The 19,999-nt window shown below is 49.7% G+C and overlaps 1 protein-coding gene across 1 annotated transcript in view; it reads right to left on the bottom strand.

Annotated features, from left to right (window-relative positions):
- WNT11 (Wnt family member 11) overlaps nucleotides 1-19,637 on the bottom strand; it is a 206,679-nt gene extending 187,042 nt beyond the window's left edge. The window contains exon 1 of the mRNA XM_065397756.1: nucleotides 19,593-19,637. Within this exon, the coding sequence (XP_065253828.1) occupies nucleotides 19,593-19,637 (45 nt within the window). The remainder of the gene's footprint in view (nucleotides 1-19,592) is intronic.
- Nucleotides 19,638-19,999: the final 362 nt, after the last annotated feature.

The following is a 19,999-nucleotide window of genomic DNA, read 5'->3' as shown; positions in this document are numbered from 1 at the left end:
AGCATGCTGTATCTCAGTGGTTTTCAAACTTTTTTTCTGGTGACCCAGTGGAAGAAAATTGTTGATGCCTGCGACCCAATGGAGCTGGGGATGAGGGGATTGGGGTACAGGAGGGGGCTCTGGGTTTGGGGGGGCTCAGGGCTGGGGCAGGGGGTTGGGGTGCAGGAGGGGGGCAGGGCTCTGGGCTGGGAGTGCAGGCTCTGGGGTGGGGCTGCGGATGAGGGGTTTGGGGTACAGGAGGGGGCTCCAGGTTTGGAAGGTCTCAGGGCTGGGGTAGGGGGTTGGGGTGCAGGAGGGGGTCAGGGCTCTGGGCTGGTGGTGCAGGCTCTGAAGTGGGGCCAGGGATGAGGGGTTTGGGGTACAGGAAGGGGCTCCAGGTTTGGAAGGTCTCAGGGCTGGGGTAGGGGGTTGGGGTGCAGGAGGGGGTCAGGGCTCTGGGCTGGTGGTGCAGGCTCTGAGGTGGGGCCAGGGATGAGGGGTTTGGGGTACAGGAAGGGGCTCCAATTTGAGGGTGGGCTCAGTGCTGGGGCAGGGGGTTGGGGTGCAGGGTTGGGGCGCGGGCTTCCCTCGGGCGGCTCCCGGTCAGCGGTGCAGCGGGGGTGCTAAGGCAGGCTTTCTGCCTATCCCAGCACCACGGACCACACTGTACCCCAGAAGCAGCCAGCAGCAGGTCCAGCTCCTAAGCGGAGGTGCGCAAGCAGCTCCGCGTGGCTCTCGACCGCAGGCACACCCAGCCCAGCTCCCATTGGCCGGTTCTCAGCCAATGGGAGTGCAGAGTCGATGCTTGGGGTGGGGGCAGGGGCAGCGCATGGAGCCCCGTGGCCCCCCCGCCTAGGAGCCGGACTTGCTGCTAGCCGCTTCCAGGGCACAGCGCGGTGTCAGAACAGGTAGGGACTAGCCTGCTTTAGCCGGGCAGCACCCCCAATGGGACTTTCTGCAACCCAGTACTGGGTCGCGACCTGCAGTTTGAAAACCACTGCTATATCTGATACTGACTTTGGGCCAATGTCTGGTCTGATTTACACCTTATTATACCAACCCCACTAAAGTTTGTACATTTGCAAGGGCGTGTAAATCAGTCTAGAATTTAGGTATTTGTGCTCCTACAGTGCCTTAAAACCTATAGTTCATTTAGAATGAGATCGTTATAAAATATAGAGCAAACAATACAGAAAGTATTTTTGTCCCTGCTATATCTTCTGCTCTTTTCTATGCATTAATACAAAAGAGTCTAATGGGCCTGATTCACTGTTGCCCTGCACCTTTAAGTCATTTATACCTGTGCAAACTGAGTGCAAAGTGAAGGTGAAGCACTACTTTATCATAATGGTGGGGCCAGATTCTGATTTTGGTTACACTGGTGTAAATCCGGAGTCAACCCGCTGGTTTCAGTGGGTGTCTCTGGATTTACACTGGATTAATTGAAATCAGAATGTGGGACTGTGATGGGGACTAGTCAGGCCTTCTCTGACCCCTGACAGAGGCATTGGTGCCCTGAAAAAAAAACAGTTTCTAACCTTCCATATCTGTTGTTCTTTGAGATGTGTTGCACACGTCCATTCCATTCTGGGTGTGCGCATGTCCCGAGCACAGTCACCGGAAATTTCCCCCTCAGCAGTACTCATCGGGGTGGCTCGAGTGCCTTCTGCTGCCACACGCCTATAGGGGCAGTATAAAGCGCCCAGCCGACCCCGCACCCCACCGGTTCCTTCTTTCTGGAAAATTCCAATGCAGAGGGACAGGAGGGTGGCTCGTGGAATGGACGTGTGCAACACATCTCAAAGAACAATAGTTACGGAAGGTTAGTAACCATTTTTTTTCTTCTTTGAGTGATTGCGCATGTGCATTTCACTGTAGGTGACTCCCAAGCAGTTGAATGGGTGGAAAGTTCAGAGTTCATGAACACACTGACTGAAGAATAGCGTCACCAAATTTGGCATCCTCTCTGAACTGTTGAGTGATGGCGTAATGGGAGAATGTGTGCACTGACGACCAGGTTGCAGCTTTACAAATGTCCTGAATAGGGATCTGCACTAAGAATGCTACTGAGGATGCCTGTGACCTGGTGGAATGAGCAGTCAGGTTAGCTGGTGATGAAACACCTGCCTGATCTTAACAAGTGCAAATACATGAAGTGATCCAGGATGAACTTGTCTATGAAGAGATTGGGAGACCCTTCATCCTGTCAGCTACAGCTGCGAACAATTGGGTGGACCTTCAGAATGGTTTAGTTCTTTCTGTGTAGAAAGCTTGGGCTAGTCTAATGCCCGATGAGTGAAGGCGTAATTCATTCCTATTTGGGTAGAAAACTGGTAGATAGATAGCCTGATTGCTATGAAATTGTGAAACCACGTTCAGGAGGAAACTGGGGCGAGTATGTAAATACACCTGATCTTTAAAGACAGCTGTGTACGGAAGCTCTGATGTGAGGGCATGGAGTTCCGAAACCCTTCTGGGCGAAGTTATGGCCACTAAGAAAAACAGTTTCCAGGAGAGGTATAATAAGGATCACATTGCCAAAAGTTCAAACGGTGGTCCCAGAAGCTTTGATAAGACCAAGTTCAGGTCTCAGGGAGGAACAGGCTCTCTTACTTGAGGGTACAACCTTTCTAGGCCCTTGAGGAATCAGATAGACATGTCATTTGAAGAAACAGATGGATTATCCATCCAGGATGGAAAGCTGATATGCTGCAAAATGAACCTTGATAAAAGAGATTGCAAAGCCTTGCTGCTTCAGGTGCAATAGATATTCCAGTATTTCTTGTAAAGATAACCACGTGGGTGAGACTCCATGTTGGAACATCTAGACAGAGAATCACTTTCACTTTGAGAGGTAAGTAGCCCTGATGGAGGGCTTTTCTATTACCTAAGAGGACCTGACAAACTTGCTCTGAGCAAGCCGGCTCTCTGGGATCTAGTCATGGAGCTGTTAGGTGAAGAGAGCTCAGATTCAGGTGGAGCAGCTGACCGTGGTCCTGAGAGATCAGGTCCGGGTGTAAGGGAAGCAGGATTGGAGTCGCCACTGAGAGGCCTAGCAGAATGGAGAACCAGTGTTGGCAGGCCAAGCTGGGGTTATCAGAACAACCCAGGCCTGGTCCCGCTTGATCTTTAGCCGTACTCTGTGCACAAGCAGGATGGGGGGAAAGCATAGTAAAGATGTCCTGTCCACAGTAGCAGAAAGGCATCCATGATAGAACCCGGACTGTGACCTCATAGGAAACAGAATTGGTGATACTTTCTGTTTTACCTGGTTGCAAATAGGTCTATCTATGGAGTCCCCCACTGCTATAAAATGTCCCTCGCCACATCTGGGCAAAGGGACCACTTGTGACAGGAGAAAGATCTGCTGAGGCGATCTGGCAGCTCGTTTTGTGTTTCCATAAGGTAAGAGGCTTTGGGGTTGATTGAGTGGACTATGCAAAACTCCCATAGCTATATCACTTCCTGACAAAGGAGGGAAGAGCGAGCTCCTTCTTGCCTGTTGAGATAAAACATGGCTGCAGTGTTGTCGGTGAGAACAAACAAGTTTCTGCCTGTAATTTGGGGCAGGAAAGTCTGGCAGGCCAGGCAATCCGCTCTGAGCTCCCTGACATTGATGTGGAGCATAAGTTCCACCGGAGACCAAAGGCCTTGAGTTCTGAGGGTCACTGGACTGGCGTAGGTCCCCTGTGATCTCCTGCCCATGCACTCGATGGTACTCCTGTGCCCAGAGGCATGGAAGGGTAGAAATGCTTGGGGGAGTAGTGGGAACAACTCCTCAGATGGGAGGAGTAAGACTCAACCTCCGACTCAGAAGACGATGACCCTCTGTCTGGTGACCACAATGGTGTGGTTCCCACTAGTGGCGTAGCCTGGTGCCAAGGTGGAGATGCCTGCACTGAGACATGCATAGCTGTTTTCCCTTTTGACGGTACCAAAGGACATGGTACTGAACGATGACAGGATCCAATGGGTTCCCTCCTGACCACCAGCCCGATAATGCCTACTGTTGTACTGCCAGTGATACCAGTACCTACAGCAAAAGAAGGTCTCTGGCAGCGGCAAACACGTCCGGTGTGGTCAGTACCAAGATAGCATCAGTAGAGCACTGTGCTGCAGATGTGGACAGCTCATCCAGTACCTGACGGTGCCTGCGTAGGTGCCAGAGTCAATGGTGCCAATTTCTGCAATACCAAGGCAGAGGAGTACATTTGGTTTAGATTGCACTCTACTCTGATCCCCATGTCTGGCCGTCTTTTGTGCTGGGGATCATTCCCTCTCGGCCAACTGTTTCTTGTGCCTTTTACTAGGCACTGGATATGGTGATCAGTGCTGGGACTCTGGTATGGTAGGAGGAGCAGTCCTTACCAACACTGTGGCACTTGGTGCCGAGTCTGACCGGCCTGGCTCAAATGGAGGTCTCAGTGCCACCTCCATGAGCAGAAATTTCAGCCTGGCCTCCCAGTCCTTCTTTGTGTGAGGCTTAAAGTCCTTCCAGATCTGGCAACGGTCCCCAATGTGAGCTTCTCCCAAGCACTTCAGGCAGCTTGAGTGTGGGTCTCTCAGGGGCATAGCCTTGCTGCCGGGGGTGCAGGGCTTAAAGCTCGGTGACCGAGACATGCCTCGGCACTGGGGAATAAACAAAAACTCCACTAAAACACAAAGTTACAGAACTTCACTAAAACTAGCTAAAACTGACTACAATTAACTATGTACAGATATAAGAAAAAGAAGACCACCGAGAGAGCTTGCCAAAGCAAGGATAGCAGTTCCAGCGACCGTCACAAGTGGTAAGAAGGAACTGAGGGAGCGTGTGGTCAGTTGGGAGCTTTATACCAGCACTATAGGCACGCAGGAGCAGAGAGCATTCGAGCCACCCCGATGGGTACACTGAGGGGGAAATTTCCAGTGACTCTGCTTGGGGCATACACACTCCCAGAGTGGAATGCACATGTGCAATCACTCGAAGAAGAACCCCTGCTCAAGGATCGCTGACTCAGACCAGGCTACCAATAAGACAGTCCTCCAAAGATCTAGAAGGACCAGGGGGAAACACTGACCAATCAGGAGCCAGCAAGCCAGTTAAGAAGGCTTGGCTGCTGCTTCTGGGTGGTACTGCTGGTGGAAACTGTGATAGAGGAGGAGTATCCCTATCTCAGGCCTTGCCTTCTAGTGCTGCAACTAAGTGCTGGCATTTGGGGTTCTTGTTTCTCTGTTTAAAGGTGCAGACAGGCAAATTTCTGAGTTATTTTATTACTTAACTATTTATAAGACTTGATACCAAGCTTATGGCACAGGCCACTTTGCTTCAAGCAGGTGGCCAAAAGTTTGCAGACTAAGACAGGGACTACTTGCAGTACCATGCTTGGTTCCATAGGTGGGCTATAGACCAGCCCCACCGGCTACCAAGACCTAGTGGACTGGAAAGGGTTAAAATGTTTGAACGTTTTCAAAATTTGCAATATCTGGCATGAGTGAATTATAACTTTGTGCTTTATTATATTGATAGGATTTTATATCCTTAACAAAGATTTTTGTCTGGAAACTTCCAGGAGGCGGGTGGTTGTTTTTAAGGGTAGCTTCGTCAAATTGACATTATTAGTTCAGAAGCTTGACACTGCTTGGTCTGGGGCTCAGAAGCTCTAAGATGGCCAGTCCTAGCATCGTAATCCCTTTGCCAACCAAAAACTATTCCTAAGCCTGCCCCTGCCTCCTAAGCCTGCCCCCTCCAGGCTCTGTAGAAGGTTCCAAACTTAGGATAAATGGAGGGATATTGCCACAAGTCCTGCCATGAGTGCAGGGGATTGGACTAGATGACCTCTCGAGGTTCCTTCCAGTTCTATGATTCTATGATATTGGGTCCCTGTTTGCTGTTTGCTCCTACAAGCTCAGAAGAAAGAGAAATACAGTGATTGGTGTCATCAGCAGATGGATCATCGATAGTTCCTAAGAGCACCGACTACATATTGAACAGGAGTGAGAGCATGGGACCTGATGGAACTGACAGGAGAGTCCCACTGGGCCAGATGAGCAAATACTCAGTAATATCCTCTGAGCTCCCTCATAAATACAGGAGCTGAGCCACTGAAAGACCTCAGCATCCTCTTCTAGCTGCATTATCAATGCCTCATGCTCAACAGTATCAAAGGCAGTTCATAGGTCTGAAAGAATCAGCATAGATATTCATGAAGCAGCAGGAGCAGATCATTAAGGAAACCCCCCAATGCCATCTCTATCCTACACACATAATGCCCACCTATGACATACTGTCCTTCAACCTAAGCTGTTTTATATGAAGAATTGGAAGCCACTAGGAGAAACTTGCCACTACTGTGTTGAATTAGTCCATTAGTTTAGAGCAAGCGCTACTAACAAGAGCTTAGCATGGCAAGACTGACAGCATAGCAACGCACAATGACTGTGCTCTGCAATAAACTTATGAATAATGATAACCAAGAGTCCTGGCCTCGAGTCCGCTTTGCTCAGGGGTCAGACTGGGCCAACTCACCGTGACTCACTAAGAAGATATTTCTTTTCCTTAGTGGCTGCCATTTTGTTCTTCCGAATCAAAGTTTTCATTTAAAAAAAATCAGTCTGGCTCTCTAGCACTTCTGATTGTGACCTGAGTATAATCAATGCAGGGATGTGGGCCTGTGTCTGCTGAGAGCCGGAATCCACAGCGCGTAGTGATGTGAATTGTTACTCTTAATTTCACAGAGTTGTTAATCCTGAAGAGTAATGACAAAAATAACTATTCACATTAACTATTTCAACAGCTGATCAACGCACACGAGCAGGGCCGGCTCCAGCATTTCTGCCGCCCCAAGCAAAAAAAAAAAAAGCCACGATCGGCGGCGGCAGTTCAGCGGCAGGTCCTTCGCTCCTAGAGGGAGTGAGGGACCTGCCGCCCCTGAATTGCCGCAGGTGCCGCCCCTCTCCCTGGGCCGCCCCAAGCACCTGCTTGTTAAGCTGGTGCCTGGAGCCGGCCCTGCACACGAGAAAGCAAAGGGACAAACATATTAGGAGGATCTGTGCAATCCCCTGCATTGCATATCATTTGGGGGTCACACAGCCTTCAGGAAGCACCACCTACTCTGCCTCCTGGTGATGCTTTTGTGCGTTCTCAGTCACATTAGACATCAGAGGATATTTTATGATTATAGCCTCGGAGATAGCCGGTTTTAGTAAACAGGACGGCTTGGAGATGGGAGGAGGGCTTGTTTATTTAATGATTAAAATAAATTTAATATAATAGGATTACAGAAGTCAAAGATGGAAGAGATCATTCTAATCCATCTCCATGTAAGTGCAGGATATAGTCTCTTCATAGGGGATGTATCAGATATTAAAAGGATACGTTTGGTTCTAGCCAAAAAAAAAAAGTGCCTTTTTCGTTATGATTAAAAGGATCACAATTTGCTACAAGGCAGAAAGCTTCTGAGAAAAGCAACTGGAAATTGTGGCAAATGGTGCCCTGTGCCAAAATACTGAGATAAAACAGCGATTGTAACATCACTCAGGCATTACGTTCCCAGCATTCTTTTCAAGGGCACGCTCAGCTGGTGTGTAAGCGCCGGGTTGGAAAGCCAAGGTTCAAACAGAACCCTCCCAACAAGTTGTAAACATCTCGAGAGATTTTCAGCAGCTGTATATTTCAAGGATCGTTTTAATCTCCCAAAACTCCTAGTCTGTCTTGCTCATTAATCTCCAGTGTGTTTCCATGCAATGGAATGCTGCAAGACCAAATGTGAAGAGTACGCTCCCGAGTATATGAAGGGCGTGCTCACCTCCAGAGATCTGGTACACTTTGAGGCAACAGGCTCTAGTTGAAAAGAACAGAGCCCAGAGAATATTATATTGGTACGGTATGGATGTGTATCATTATAATTCATTGCTTAGGGCCAGATTCTGATACGCTGGCTCATGTCAAGTAGTATCTTATTCTGCACTGATAATCCCCTTGAAATCAAGTAAGGTGATACAGAATGGGAATAAGGGGATCAGAATCTTCCACTCAATATTTTCATAAGTTATTCTCCTATTTGCAACTGCTCTGTTTCTGCATTTCTACTGATTTTTTTGACATTAACACACACCCTCTTGAAATGTATTTCCACTATAATTTATAGCCCTATTTCTAGAACAGGTTGGAAGTTTCTTTGGAGTTCCATGGTTCGCGTGCTGCTTATCTCATGTTTTAACAGTGAGGGTAATTAAGCACTGGAACAGTTTACCATGGATCCTGGTAGATTCTCCCTCACTGGCAATTTTTAAATCAAGATTGGATGTTTTCCTAAAAGATCTGCACTAGTTCAAACAGAAATGCTTTGGGGGGAAGTTCTGTGATCTGTGCTGTACAGGAGGTCAGAAGAGATTATCACAACTGTCCCTTCTGGCCTTGGAATCTTGCTGAAGTAGTTCCAGTGGTCATCTGTCTGATATTCTCACCAATCCAGGCAGGGTATGTTAATCAGAGAATGAATTGTATGCACAAGGCTTGCAATGTTCATCTCTGATTGGTTCGTATTTTTACTTAATTAGCACCATACCCTTTTTCTTCCTTTAAGCTGTGCTACAAGAGGTCAATGAAAATGGTGCATTTGCACTACGTCCCTGGGGATGAATTGTGAGGTTCCTTGTCATCATTATCCATCCCATTCTGTTTCTTGAAAATTTTTTGAAGGTAATACAGATGGTCCAGTAAAAAAGTTAATTAGCTGAGAGGAATCTGGTGATGATACACTTTTGTGTAAGAGACTAAAACACTATTCAATTGATACTGACATAAAAAACGTTAACAAGAATAGGTTAATAAGATGAATAATGGTGGAGAAAGCTTTGACAAATGATAACTATGGGAATAACGTAACAAAATCCATATATGACAAGCCACTAAATTATTGTAAGAATAAGACACCAGCGGTGTAAATCCAAGCTAGTTCAGATTTTTACACACACATAAACCCCTGTGCCAATGGGAGTGAATCAAGCTCCTGGAGTATATTTATTGTACAATGTGATTTTCCGATATGCCCCTAAAAGAGCTCATACCCTATCACATTTTCCATTACTTATGGACTGTTGTTAACTCTTCACACACAGAAAACGCTGAGAGACATGCACCTTTCCATGGACGCAGACTTCTCTGTAGCTATCCAGGCCTTTGTCAGCTCTGGGCTGGATTACCATATGTGGGGGAACTGGGAGTGTGGTGGGTGCTGCGGCAGCACCCCAGGTTTTACGCGGGGCTCTGCTCCTGGCCCTGCCCCTGGGGTCCCAGCTGCCAGCCCCGCACCTGGGCTCCACTCCTGGCCCCGCACGCTGCGTCCCAGCTGCCGGCCCAGCGCCCAGGGCTCCACTCCTAGCCCTACACCCAGGGCTCTGCTCCTGGCCCCGCACACAGGGTCCCAGCTCCCGGCCCTGTGCCCGGGATACGGTGCCCGCCCCCAACTGTGGCCCCATCCTCGGTCCCCTTATCCCTGTCTGCATCTCCCTCTCCCAGAGCCATGGCCTTGCTCCCAGCCCCAGGTCTAGGGGGTGGAGGTTGGGGTACGGACAGGGGTAATGGGGGGCACGAGATAAAAAGGGGGCTTCGCTGGCGTTCAGCACCCCGACTATAAAAAGTGCTCCAGCGCCACTGTGGATTACTGCTCTACATGGGACTATCACTCGAAAACAAAAGCTTGTGCAGAATGTGGCTGCTACTTATTAATCATTGTTTCCTACATGAGCACTGCATTCAGCGAGCCTCACGCCTACCATTGGTTTCAGGGCAAAGCTTCAGGTGGTGTTTTTTGGCCTATGTAGCACCAAGGGTGGAATTCACCCTTGCTAGGGTTGCCAACTTTCTAATCACACAAAACCAAACACCACTGCCCCACCCCTTCCACAAAGCCCTGCCCATGCCCTGCCCCTTCTATGAAGCCCTACCCCCACTTGCTCCATCCCCCCTCCCTCTGTCGCTCGCTCTTCCCCACCCTCCCTCACTGTCACCAGGATGGGGCAGGGGGTTGGCGCAGGCCTGCTGACAGCAATTCTGGGCCCCAGGGCAGAACAGTCAATGGGCCCCCACGTACTCACAAGCCGCGCACACACAGACGCTGTCCGCCTGACATTTGGGCGATGCTGCGCCTGTGCTGGCTGGTGCCCAGCGAGCGGCCGGCTGCACTGCTGGGCGCACTCTTCCGGCACGGCCAGGGCTTCCACATGCCTGCCCGGTCGGGTTGCCAACTGTCTAATCACACAAACCCAAAGACCCTTGCCCCGCCCCCTGCTACGCCCCTTCTCTGAGACCACGCCTCTGTCCTGCCCCTTCTCTGAGGCCCTGCCCCCTGCTCACTCCATCCCCCCTCCCTCCGTTACTCGCTCTCCCCAACCCTCACTCACTTTCACCAGGTTGGGGCAGGGGGTTGGGGTGCGGGTGGGGGTGTGAGGTGCGGGCTCTGGGAGGGAATTTGGGTGTGGGATGGGGTGTGGGGTCAGGCTCTGGGAGGGAGTTTGGGTGCGGGAGGGAGTGAAGGGTTGGGCTCTTAGAGGGAGTTTGGGTGCAGGAGGGGGTGAGGGGTTGGGCTCTTAGAGGGAGTTCGGGTGCGGGAGGGAGTGTGGGCTCTGGGAGGGAGTTTGGGTGAGGGGTCCGGGCTCTGGGCTGGGGCAGGGGGTTAGGGTGCAGGAGGGGGTGAGGAGGGCGGCTCTTACTTTGGGTGGCTCCAGAAAGCGACTGGCACATCCCTCTGGCAGCGGCTCCTAGATGGGGGGCCCAGGGGCTCTCCACTCACTGCGCCTGCCCACATGACCACCCCCGCAGCTCCCATTGGCCGTAGTTCCCAGCCAATGGGAGCTGTGGAGTCAGGGCAGGGGCAGCGCATGGAGACCCCCTCCCCAGGGGCCACAGGGATGTGCCGGCCGTTTCTGGGAGTGGTGTGGAGCGAGGGCGGGCAGGAACCCTGCTTTAGCCCCACTGCGCTGCCAGGGGCCCTCGGGCCCTTTAAAATCGCCCAGGCCCCATGGCAATTGCCCCCTTTACCCCCCCAGACACCCGTAGGTGGACCTGGGTTGGCGTGTTTGTGGGGGGGGGTGAGGGTTCCAGCTGGGGGTGTGGGCTCTGGGGTGGGGCTGGGGATGAGGGTTTTGGGGTGCAGGAGGGGGCTCCGGGCTGGGGGGTTCGGAGTGCAGGAGGGGGTATGGGATCCAGCTGGGGGTGTAGGCTCTGGGGTGGGGCTGGGGATGAGGGGTTTGGGGTGAGGGAGGGGGCTCCGGGCTGGGCCAGGGGGTTGGGGTGTGGTGGGGGGTGAGGGCTCCAGCTGGGAGTGGGACCGGTGATGAGGGTTTTGGGGTGCAGGAGGGGGCTCCGGACTGGGGATGAGGGGTTTGGGGTGCAGGAGGGGGCTCCGGGCTGGGGATGAGGGGTTTGGGGTGCGGGAGGGGGCTCCGGGCTGGGCCAGGGGGTTGGGGTGTGGTGGGGGGTGAGGGCTCCAGCTGGGAGTGGGACTGGTGATGAGTGTTTTGGGGTGCAGGAGGGGGCTCTGGGCTGGGGCAGGGGTGCGGGAGAGGGTGTGGGGTCCCAGCGGCGCTTACCGCAGCTCTGAGGAAGTGGCTGCCAGGTCCCTAGATGCATGGGTTGCCAGGTGGCTCTGTGCAGTGGGCGCTGCCTTCGCGCCCACAGGTGCCACCCCCCGCAGCTCCCATTGGTCGTGATTCCCGGCCAGTGGGAGCTGCGAAGCTGGAACTCAGGGCGGGGGCACTGCGCGGAGCCTCCTGGTCCCTGGCCTCCACAGTACCTAGGGGCCACAGGGACCTGGCGGCCGCTTCTGGGAGCAGCGTGGAGCCAAGGCAGGTAGGGAGCCTGCCTTAGCCCCGGGCCCCCACTGCTCTGCCAATCGGACTTTTAATGGCCCGGTCGGCAGTGATGACCAGAGCTTCCAGGGTCCCTTTTCGACCGGGCTGCCCTAACCCTTGTACAGAGGGCCAGTACAAAACCTAGACACCATTCCAATCTGACCCCTCAAAGACAGGATTCACTGGTACATAGGCCTATGCTGGGTGTCTGCACCTGGGTGAACTTCACCCTAAATGGTTTGGGTCTGTCTCCGAGATCTCCCTGGGTGATACCACAGACGTTGTAATCAGCTGAGGTACTGAGTATAATAAGTGCTAATAAATCCCCTGATATAAGTGGGATAGGCAGGGACCTCTCAGTGAAGGGGCTTTGATCCAGAATTCAATTCCCTCATTGGTCTGCCAGAGCCTGGATTCTGGGACCTCCAGGGCTCATCTTTTCCCCAGTCAGGATGAGAATTTGAAGAAAGGTTTCTAGAGTGGAAGGAGGAGGAGAAGTTTGCTCTGTTGGGAACGTGAGCTCTTTTTGATCTCATTTAAGGCACCAAACTGGGAGTGAGGAAATCTGGGTTCTGTTCTCAGATGTGTTACAGATTTCCTGTGTAACTGTAGACGAGCCACTTAGCCTCCCTCTGCCTCAGCTATCACCCATCAAAGGGGACTAAGAATATTAGACGTCCCTTTGGAAGGGCGTTTGAGACCAATGAATGAAAAGTACTGTGCATGAACACCTATTATTTAGGGCAGAGCGAATCATCTATCAGTAGTTATTTACTTAGGGCCAGATTTTCAGAAGAACTCAGCAGATTGTTGGATGCTAAGCACTGTTGAGAACAGTGCCAGTAGGGACAGATTTTCAAAGGTATTTAGGCACCTAAAGATGCAGATAGTGGGATTTTCGAAAGCACCCAAGCAGATTAGGTACCTAACTCCCATTCCCATGAAATCCCAATCCCACTCCCATGTGACAATGAAAATTGAAAGATATCCAGGTAATATTATTTAACAGTAAAACTACGCCCAGTCACTTTCTTCTTAAATTGCTTATCTTTCTCTCTCTGGGGGAATGCCCAATCTCTGCCAGACTTTCTGGTGACTCTGTGCCGTATGCCATTACTGGAAGGATATACTGGTTGTCGACCTTCCTTTATAGGCTAAGGGGGAGATTGCTTTACATGATGTCTTTCATCTTCCTTAATATGCTCCACACTACCCTAGCTTGCCTCTTGATTTTTTCCATCTGGTCAAAACTTTTGTGTACCTCACCTGAAATATAAAACCTTTCAAAATACGCCCTTCCATCTCCTCTTATGATCTAGTGATGGCGGATGTGACTGGAAGGTCAGAAGTCTGAGATTAGTTGTGACCTTGCTCTTGGGCTCCAAACTGGCAGTGGGTTACAGACTTTGAACTTGGCATCCTGACAAATTGTTACTACCACATACCGAAAAACAACTTACTCTTAAGTCTGTGGGAGGGTAAGGGGTGAAAGAAGGAGGGGTGGATTCTTTCAAAGAGCAGAACTATTCCACACAGCATGACACAGAGACAGAAAGGTTTAACCCAGGAACCCCAAGGTAAAACCTTGACAGTTACTAACTCCTAGAACGAAGCAAGAAATGCTCTTAATTGAATCCTAACTGGCTCAGATGATGTGGATGGTGGATACCACCTGACCTCTTATTTTTAAAGGGTGAGCTGCCAAGCTATAGCGAAAACTGAGTTGAGCCTGGATTTTTATGCTGAAAGCCTCTCACATTTCACAAATCTGAGGATCAATAAAGCCTGGTTTCATGGGGCATCCAGCATAGAAATCAGTTTTAATGTAATTAAAATATTAGTCATTATCATTAGTTATTTTTCCATAGATTTTTAAGGCCAGAAGGGACCATTAGATCCTCTGCATCACACAAGCCATAGAAGCCCAGTAACTTGTGTCTGGCTAAAGCATATCTTCCAGAAAACTGTCCCGTGTCGATGGGCGGACATCAAGAGATGGAGAATCCCTCACTTCCCTTGGTAGTTTGTTCCAATAGTTAAGCACTGTTCAAATTTGCCTTATTTCTAATATGAATTTGTCTGGCTTTAGCATCCAATCATTGGTTCTTGTTGTGCCTTTCTTTGCTATATTAAAGAGTCCTTTGGTACCTTGTGGAAGAACTTACATGCTTTAATCAAGTCATCTCTTGATCTTCTTTTTGGTAAGCTAAACAGATCAAGCTCCACTGTAAGGCCTTTTTTTCCAACCCTTGGATCATTTTTGTGGCTCTTCTCTTCACCCTCTCCACCGGGTAACTGTCAAAAGTGTACTAGGCGCTTTACAAATAAACAGACCTGTCCCCTGTCCTGACCAGCTGGCAATCTTGTTTTATACATGACGCAGCAAGCGCAAATGACACCCGCTGGGGACGGGATGGGGGAAGGAAGGGGAAGAGTTATAACAATAAAAACATGTCGTTATTCAGTTCAAGCCTGGGCACATCTTGGTGGCTCCGTTAAAGGTTTAAATATGATTTGGTGCCTTAGCTGACATCATGAAGGGCAGCAAGAGAGGAGTGAGTTTTGAGGTGGGATTTGAACGAAACAGAGGTGCTTGACACAGCTCAGTAGGGAAGGTGCACTACACACAGGGGGCAGTGTGGAAGATGATACGGTGATGGGAGTGTGAAATTATCATAGGTCTCTGACCGTATCCCAGAAATGCCTCATTCTGTGAAATCAGGGATACCACCGGGGCAATGGGACTGCAGCTCTGTGCAGTGACACAAACTGAAGGAGGGCCACGTGCTCTGCTTGCACTATCTAGTGCTAGAGTGTGACTTGGGCTGCACATCAACCCCCCGGTACATCCTGGGCTTGGGGGTCACAAGAGAAAGCAGCGCTGCTTGTCTGTTACTCTCTGCTCCGAGCAGGTGAGCAGGGAGGGGGGATAGACAGAGTATTTGCTCCACCCCCATTATCTAGCTGAGCTGGCATGGAGGGGCATCATACTTTATTACTGGCTACAATACATTATTATCACTTGGGAGCAAGGGGGGAAATTGAGGGTCCCTGAGCTATAATGTCTTCCCTGGGGCAGCCCAGCTAGGCACCACCTCTTCGATGGGCTGTGCCCTTGGGACCAAATCTAGCTCTAACAAATAATAATAATGTAACACTGAAGATGAATTCCAGGGTACCTTCAGTGAATCAGATGGCTTTCATAGAGAGGGAAAGCAGAATGTTAATATTAGTTCAGACTTATTTCTGTTTTTAAGGCCCCCACAGCCTGGTCCAGGGATTATTCAGTCGCTAAACCTCTGCTTACCTCAGCTTTCATTGTTGTTTTGAAGTTCCTCTTTAAAACAGGAAAAACTGCATCTGGTAGAAATATAAGCCAAGTATAACAATGGCTCAGGGCTTGATCCAAAGCCCACTGAAGTCCGTGGGAATCCTTTCAATTGACTTCCATGGGCTTTGGATCAGGCCTGTAGTACGCAGTTGTCCTGCAGCTGCACCAGGAAGTAAAGTGATGATTAAACTTCGCCAAAAGTTATTCTTTTAAAAACTAAAAATATTAGGAAGGGTCCAAAAGGAGATCTACAAAGAAACAATTTTGTGTCCCCTCTGCTCAGCCATGACAGGTCTCTTTTTTTCAGTAGATTATTATTATTGTTAGCCTAGGAGCCCTAGGCATGGACCAAGATCTCATGTGCTAGGCGCTGTACAAACACAGACCAAAAAGAAGGTCCCCACCCCAATGAGCTTACAATCTAAATATATAAGGCAAGAGCTATCAGATGGACACAGATAGACAGGAGAGAACAAGGAAAGAATGAGGTAATATTGGTGATAGGCAGTAGTTACCAGAGTGGAGGCAACTTGTATGCAAAATTGTTGACCTGTCAGTGCTGCCTGGTTAACTTCCAGCTGTGGCCCTAATAGCAAGTATTCCATAGAAAAGGCTCTGTGCTTTGTAAGTCCTGGCCAGCACCTAATGATATGCTTATTTTATTACATTGCTGACATGCAAACAACACATACTCTAAGTAGATATTTTGTCCAGTGGATGCTTCTATGCAGATCCCAGTCTGTCGAAGTGATCTCCCGCTTCAGGGTGGTAACCTCCAGTTTGTAGATATGCTAAGATTAGACACCCACAAATCCCCCAGCCTTTATGCATAGGAGACCCGAAAAAGATAAAGGGAAAATAGAATTTTATTGGGCTATGACTGAAATGGCAAAGATCTGTGGAAAGTGTGTGAGACAGCACTAACAAGGAGAGGAAGAGGGTTTAACCTTTGTTCCAGAAGTTATAAATCACCATCCAGAGGCTAAAGAATTATTAGGAATGCTGTGCCGGTAAGCTACAGGCATGCCACTGGGCTAGGAAAAGTGGAAGGAGCAAGTTTCCACAGCTCCAGAGGAGTGCTAGAGCTTTCCTCCTGTTTAGAAAGGCAACAGAGCCTCCTTCCACTCCAACGCAAGGGAGTAAGGGGACATAATACACCCATTTTGCCATTGTGTGGGTAACGTGCATCACTGGTGTGGGGAGGGGAGAGCAGCTTCAGTGGGACTGCTGCTCCCCCTCCCATGCAAGTTGGTGGAGAATGGATGGGCATGGGTGAGGAGTGGGTGAAGCCTTAACTCCCTGCCTCCTCTCCCCAGAGCCAGGGTCGGTCCTGGGGCCGGTTTTGTTCAACATCTTCATGAATGATCTGGATGATGGGATGGATTGCACCCTCAGCAAATTCACAGATGACACTAAGCTGTGGGGAGAGGTAGATACGCTGGAGGGTAGGGATAGGATACAGCGTGACCTAGACAAATTGGAGGATTGGGCCAAAAGAAATCTGATGAGGTTAACAAGGACAAGTGCAGAATCCTGCACTTAGGACAGAAGAATCCCATGCACTGCCACAGGCTGGGGACCAACCGGCTATGCAGCAGTTCTTCAGAAAAGGACCTGGGGATTACAGTGGATGAGAAGCTGGATATAAATCAGCAGTGTGCCCTTGTTGCCAAGAAGGCTAACAGCATACTGGGCTGCATTAGTAGGAGCATTGCCAGCAGATCGAGGGAATTGATTATTTTCCTCTATTCGGCACTGGTGAGGCCCCACATCTGGAGTATTGCGTCCAGTTTTGGGCCCCCCACTACAGAAAGGATGTGGACAAATTGGAGAGAGTCCAGTGGAGGGCAACGAAAATGATCAGAGGGCTGGGGCACATGACTTACGAGGAGAGGCTGAGAGAACTGGACTTGTTTAGTCTGCAGAAGAGAAGAGTGAGAGGGGATTTGATAGCAGCCTTCAACTACCTGAAGGGGGGTTCCAAAGAGGATGAACCTCGGCTATTCTCAGTGGTGGCAGATGTCAGAACAAGGAGCAATGGTCTCAAGTTGCAGTGGGGGAGGTCTAGGTTGGATATTAGGAAACACTATTTCACTAGGAGGATGGTGAAGCACTGGAATGGGTTACCTAGGCAGGTGGTGGAATCTCCATCCTTAGAGTTTTTTAAGGCCCGGCTTGACAAAGCCCTGTCTGGGATGATTTAGTTGGGGTTGGTCCTGCTTTGAGCAGGGGGTTGGACTAGATGACCTCCTGAGGTCTCTTCCAATCCTAATCTATAATTCTATGAGTCTATATGGTGAAGTATTCTATGCCAGGTATGGGTTGGTGCATATTACTTCCCCTCCTGGAGCAGGGAGGGAACCAGATTGTGACTCTTTAAGACACAGGGCCAAGCACCCTCATCAAGGACTTGTGTAGCTCTATTGACTTCAGTAGAGTTTATGACCCTATTGACTGGACTGGAGCCACATCAATTTACTCCTGCTGACAATACGACCCACAGCATGGTTCCTAGTCAGCTGCCAAGGCAGTATAACCACACACCGGTGCCGTAACAAGGGCGAGGCGAGTGAGGCACTTGCCTCGGGCATGCAAAGCGGAGGGGCACAGCTCTACCACGATCGGCGGCACTTCGGCGGCAGCTCTACCACCGCCGCTTCTTCGGCGGCAGGTCCCTGAGTCCCTCTTGGAGGGAAGGACCTGCCACCGAATTGCCGCCGCCGCTTCATTCATTCTTTGCCGAATTGCCGCCGAAGAATGAATGAAGCGGCAGTGGCAATTCGGCGGCAGGTCCTTCCCTTCAACAGGGACTCAGGGACCCACCGTCGAATTGCCGTCCAAGAGCCTGGAGCCAGCCCTTGCCTTGGGCGCAAAAATTCCTTGTTACGGCTCTGCCACACACCATCCCTGCTCAGGGCTTGTGGTAAAACCACATTCTAGCCCTCCAGGAGGAAGAATTACTGCAACTGTAGAAGGCTCTGGTCGGGCTCCATAGTGCTAGTCGCCAAGGGTGGCGCTCAGGAGGCGGAGAGCTCAGATTCACGGGGGACACTTGTGCAACGCTGATATGAATCATTCAACCCTCTGATGTCTGGAAAATTGGGGAGGGTAGTTTTGCAGAACTGGGCTTCCTGGCAGTATTTTAGTTCTTTAGCAACTGGCCCCTGAAAGAGCCAAAATGAAGATGGAAGAGAAAAGAAAGAAGCTACCTGAACGCTGAAGGAGCAGCACTGCTTGAGTTTGGTGTAGGAGAGCTCCTTCTTTTTGGAGAACTAGGCGGTCCTACCCCTAGCCAAATGCCATGGCAGTTGACGACACTGGCATGTGTTATACAGGTCAGACTAGATGCTCTAATGGTCCCTTCTGGCCTTAAAATCTATGAATCAGTTTTCACCATGCGTGGCATTTGTGGCAGATGCTGGGGCCAAGAGGTGTAAATTACCCATGGCCAAATCCCACCTGTTCTGCATAGATGCACAAGTGCGGGGAAAGGGAGTAGCTCTCCTTGCATGGCAGCAGGGATGCTAACTCAGCACTGAAGCTCTCACACTCAAAAGGGGTGTTGGCTGGCAGTTAAAGGGTGTGGCCAGATGACTCATGCTCATGCTGTGGTCTGCAGCCTACACTAACAAGGGGTGATGTTGTCCCTTTTCAAAGGAGCAGCCAATCCATCCTGTCCTCTGCCACAGAGATGTCACTTGTAAGTAACACACAGCCTGCCCTAGCCCACTCTTCTTCCCTGCTATAGTGCAATTTCGACCAAAAAGGTCACAGGGGGATAGGGGAAATTATTAAAGCAATTGGCTTTTCTGCCCTGGGATTTCAGACACTTACGTAGCTGCACTGTGCAAACCTCTAATATAGACACAATTTATGCCAGTGCAGCACTTTTGGCAGTAGTGTAAACAATATCTCCAGCAGGGATTTGCACCAGAACAAAAACACTATGCCTGAAATCCTAATATAGACAAGGTTTCGTCATATTCCTGTTCACTCACAAACGTTTATTTAATTAGGATCATGTTATGTTGACAAACACTTGCACAAAAACCTCCCTGGGCATTTCACAGTATGTTTTTATTAGTTTGCAGGAAAGGGCACAGGAATAAATACTTTTTCTGAACTCTCTGTCCTCCTCTGTGTTTTCACCCAATGAGAGAGATTCCTTGGGTTTGCACCTTGGGATTTGTTGGTCTCAATTCAGGCTATATCTCTGACAAAAACAATATGCTGGCGTCGACTCTGTCAAATTATAGCTCAAATTTTACCAAAGGAAAATTGCTTTCAAAGTAAATGTAAATTAATTTAATTGGGTCCTATTATCACTTCTCTGGGAGCTTGCAAGGATAATCCAGTGCTGAAGTAATTAATTGGGTGTGAAGTAGCTACTGTGCCAAAACTCACTTGTATAGAAGGAAACTCACAGACTTCTTGGCTTGAACGCTACCTGCCGCGTCTCGGCTTTGTTCCTTGGCAGAGTGATGTGAATCATCGTGCATAGCTTTGCAATCAAATGCTTACTTAAATGTCACACTATTTAAAAAAATAGGGTGGTAGTTGCTCATTACAGGCTTAACAGACTCGACTTTTCCCCACCCAGTTAGAGTCTATTCTGCTTTTCAAAGGGAAAGTCCCTAAAGAGGCCTAGCCTTGCTGTAACTGAAGACACTCATTTTGTGGTTTTTCATGGCTTAATATTGTCTTAATTTAGTTTAGTGACACATTTTTATGCCTGCTCTGCCTTTTAATGAAGCAATATTGTCCAATGGTTAGAGCAGGAGACTGGGGGTGGGAGTGGAGTAGTGAGGAATGGGAGGGAGAACACTCGTATTGGAGGAAGTGGTGAAGGGGGAA

Source organism: Emys orbicularis, chromosome 1 (genome assembly GCF_028017835.1).
Source record: "Emys orbicularis isolate rEmyOrb1 chromosome 1, rEmyOrb1.hap1, whole genome shotgun sequence".
NCBI classification, from domain to species: domain Eukaryota; kingdom Metazoa; phylum Chordata; order Testudines; family Emydidae; genus Emys; species Emys orbicularis.
Note: the sequence above shows the minus strand (reverse complement) of the source record. Positions and strands in the feature narration are given on the sequence as shown.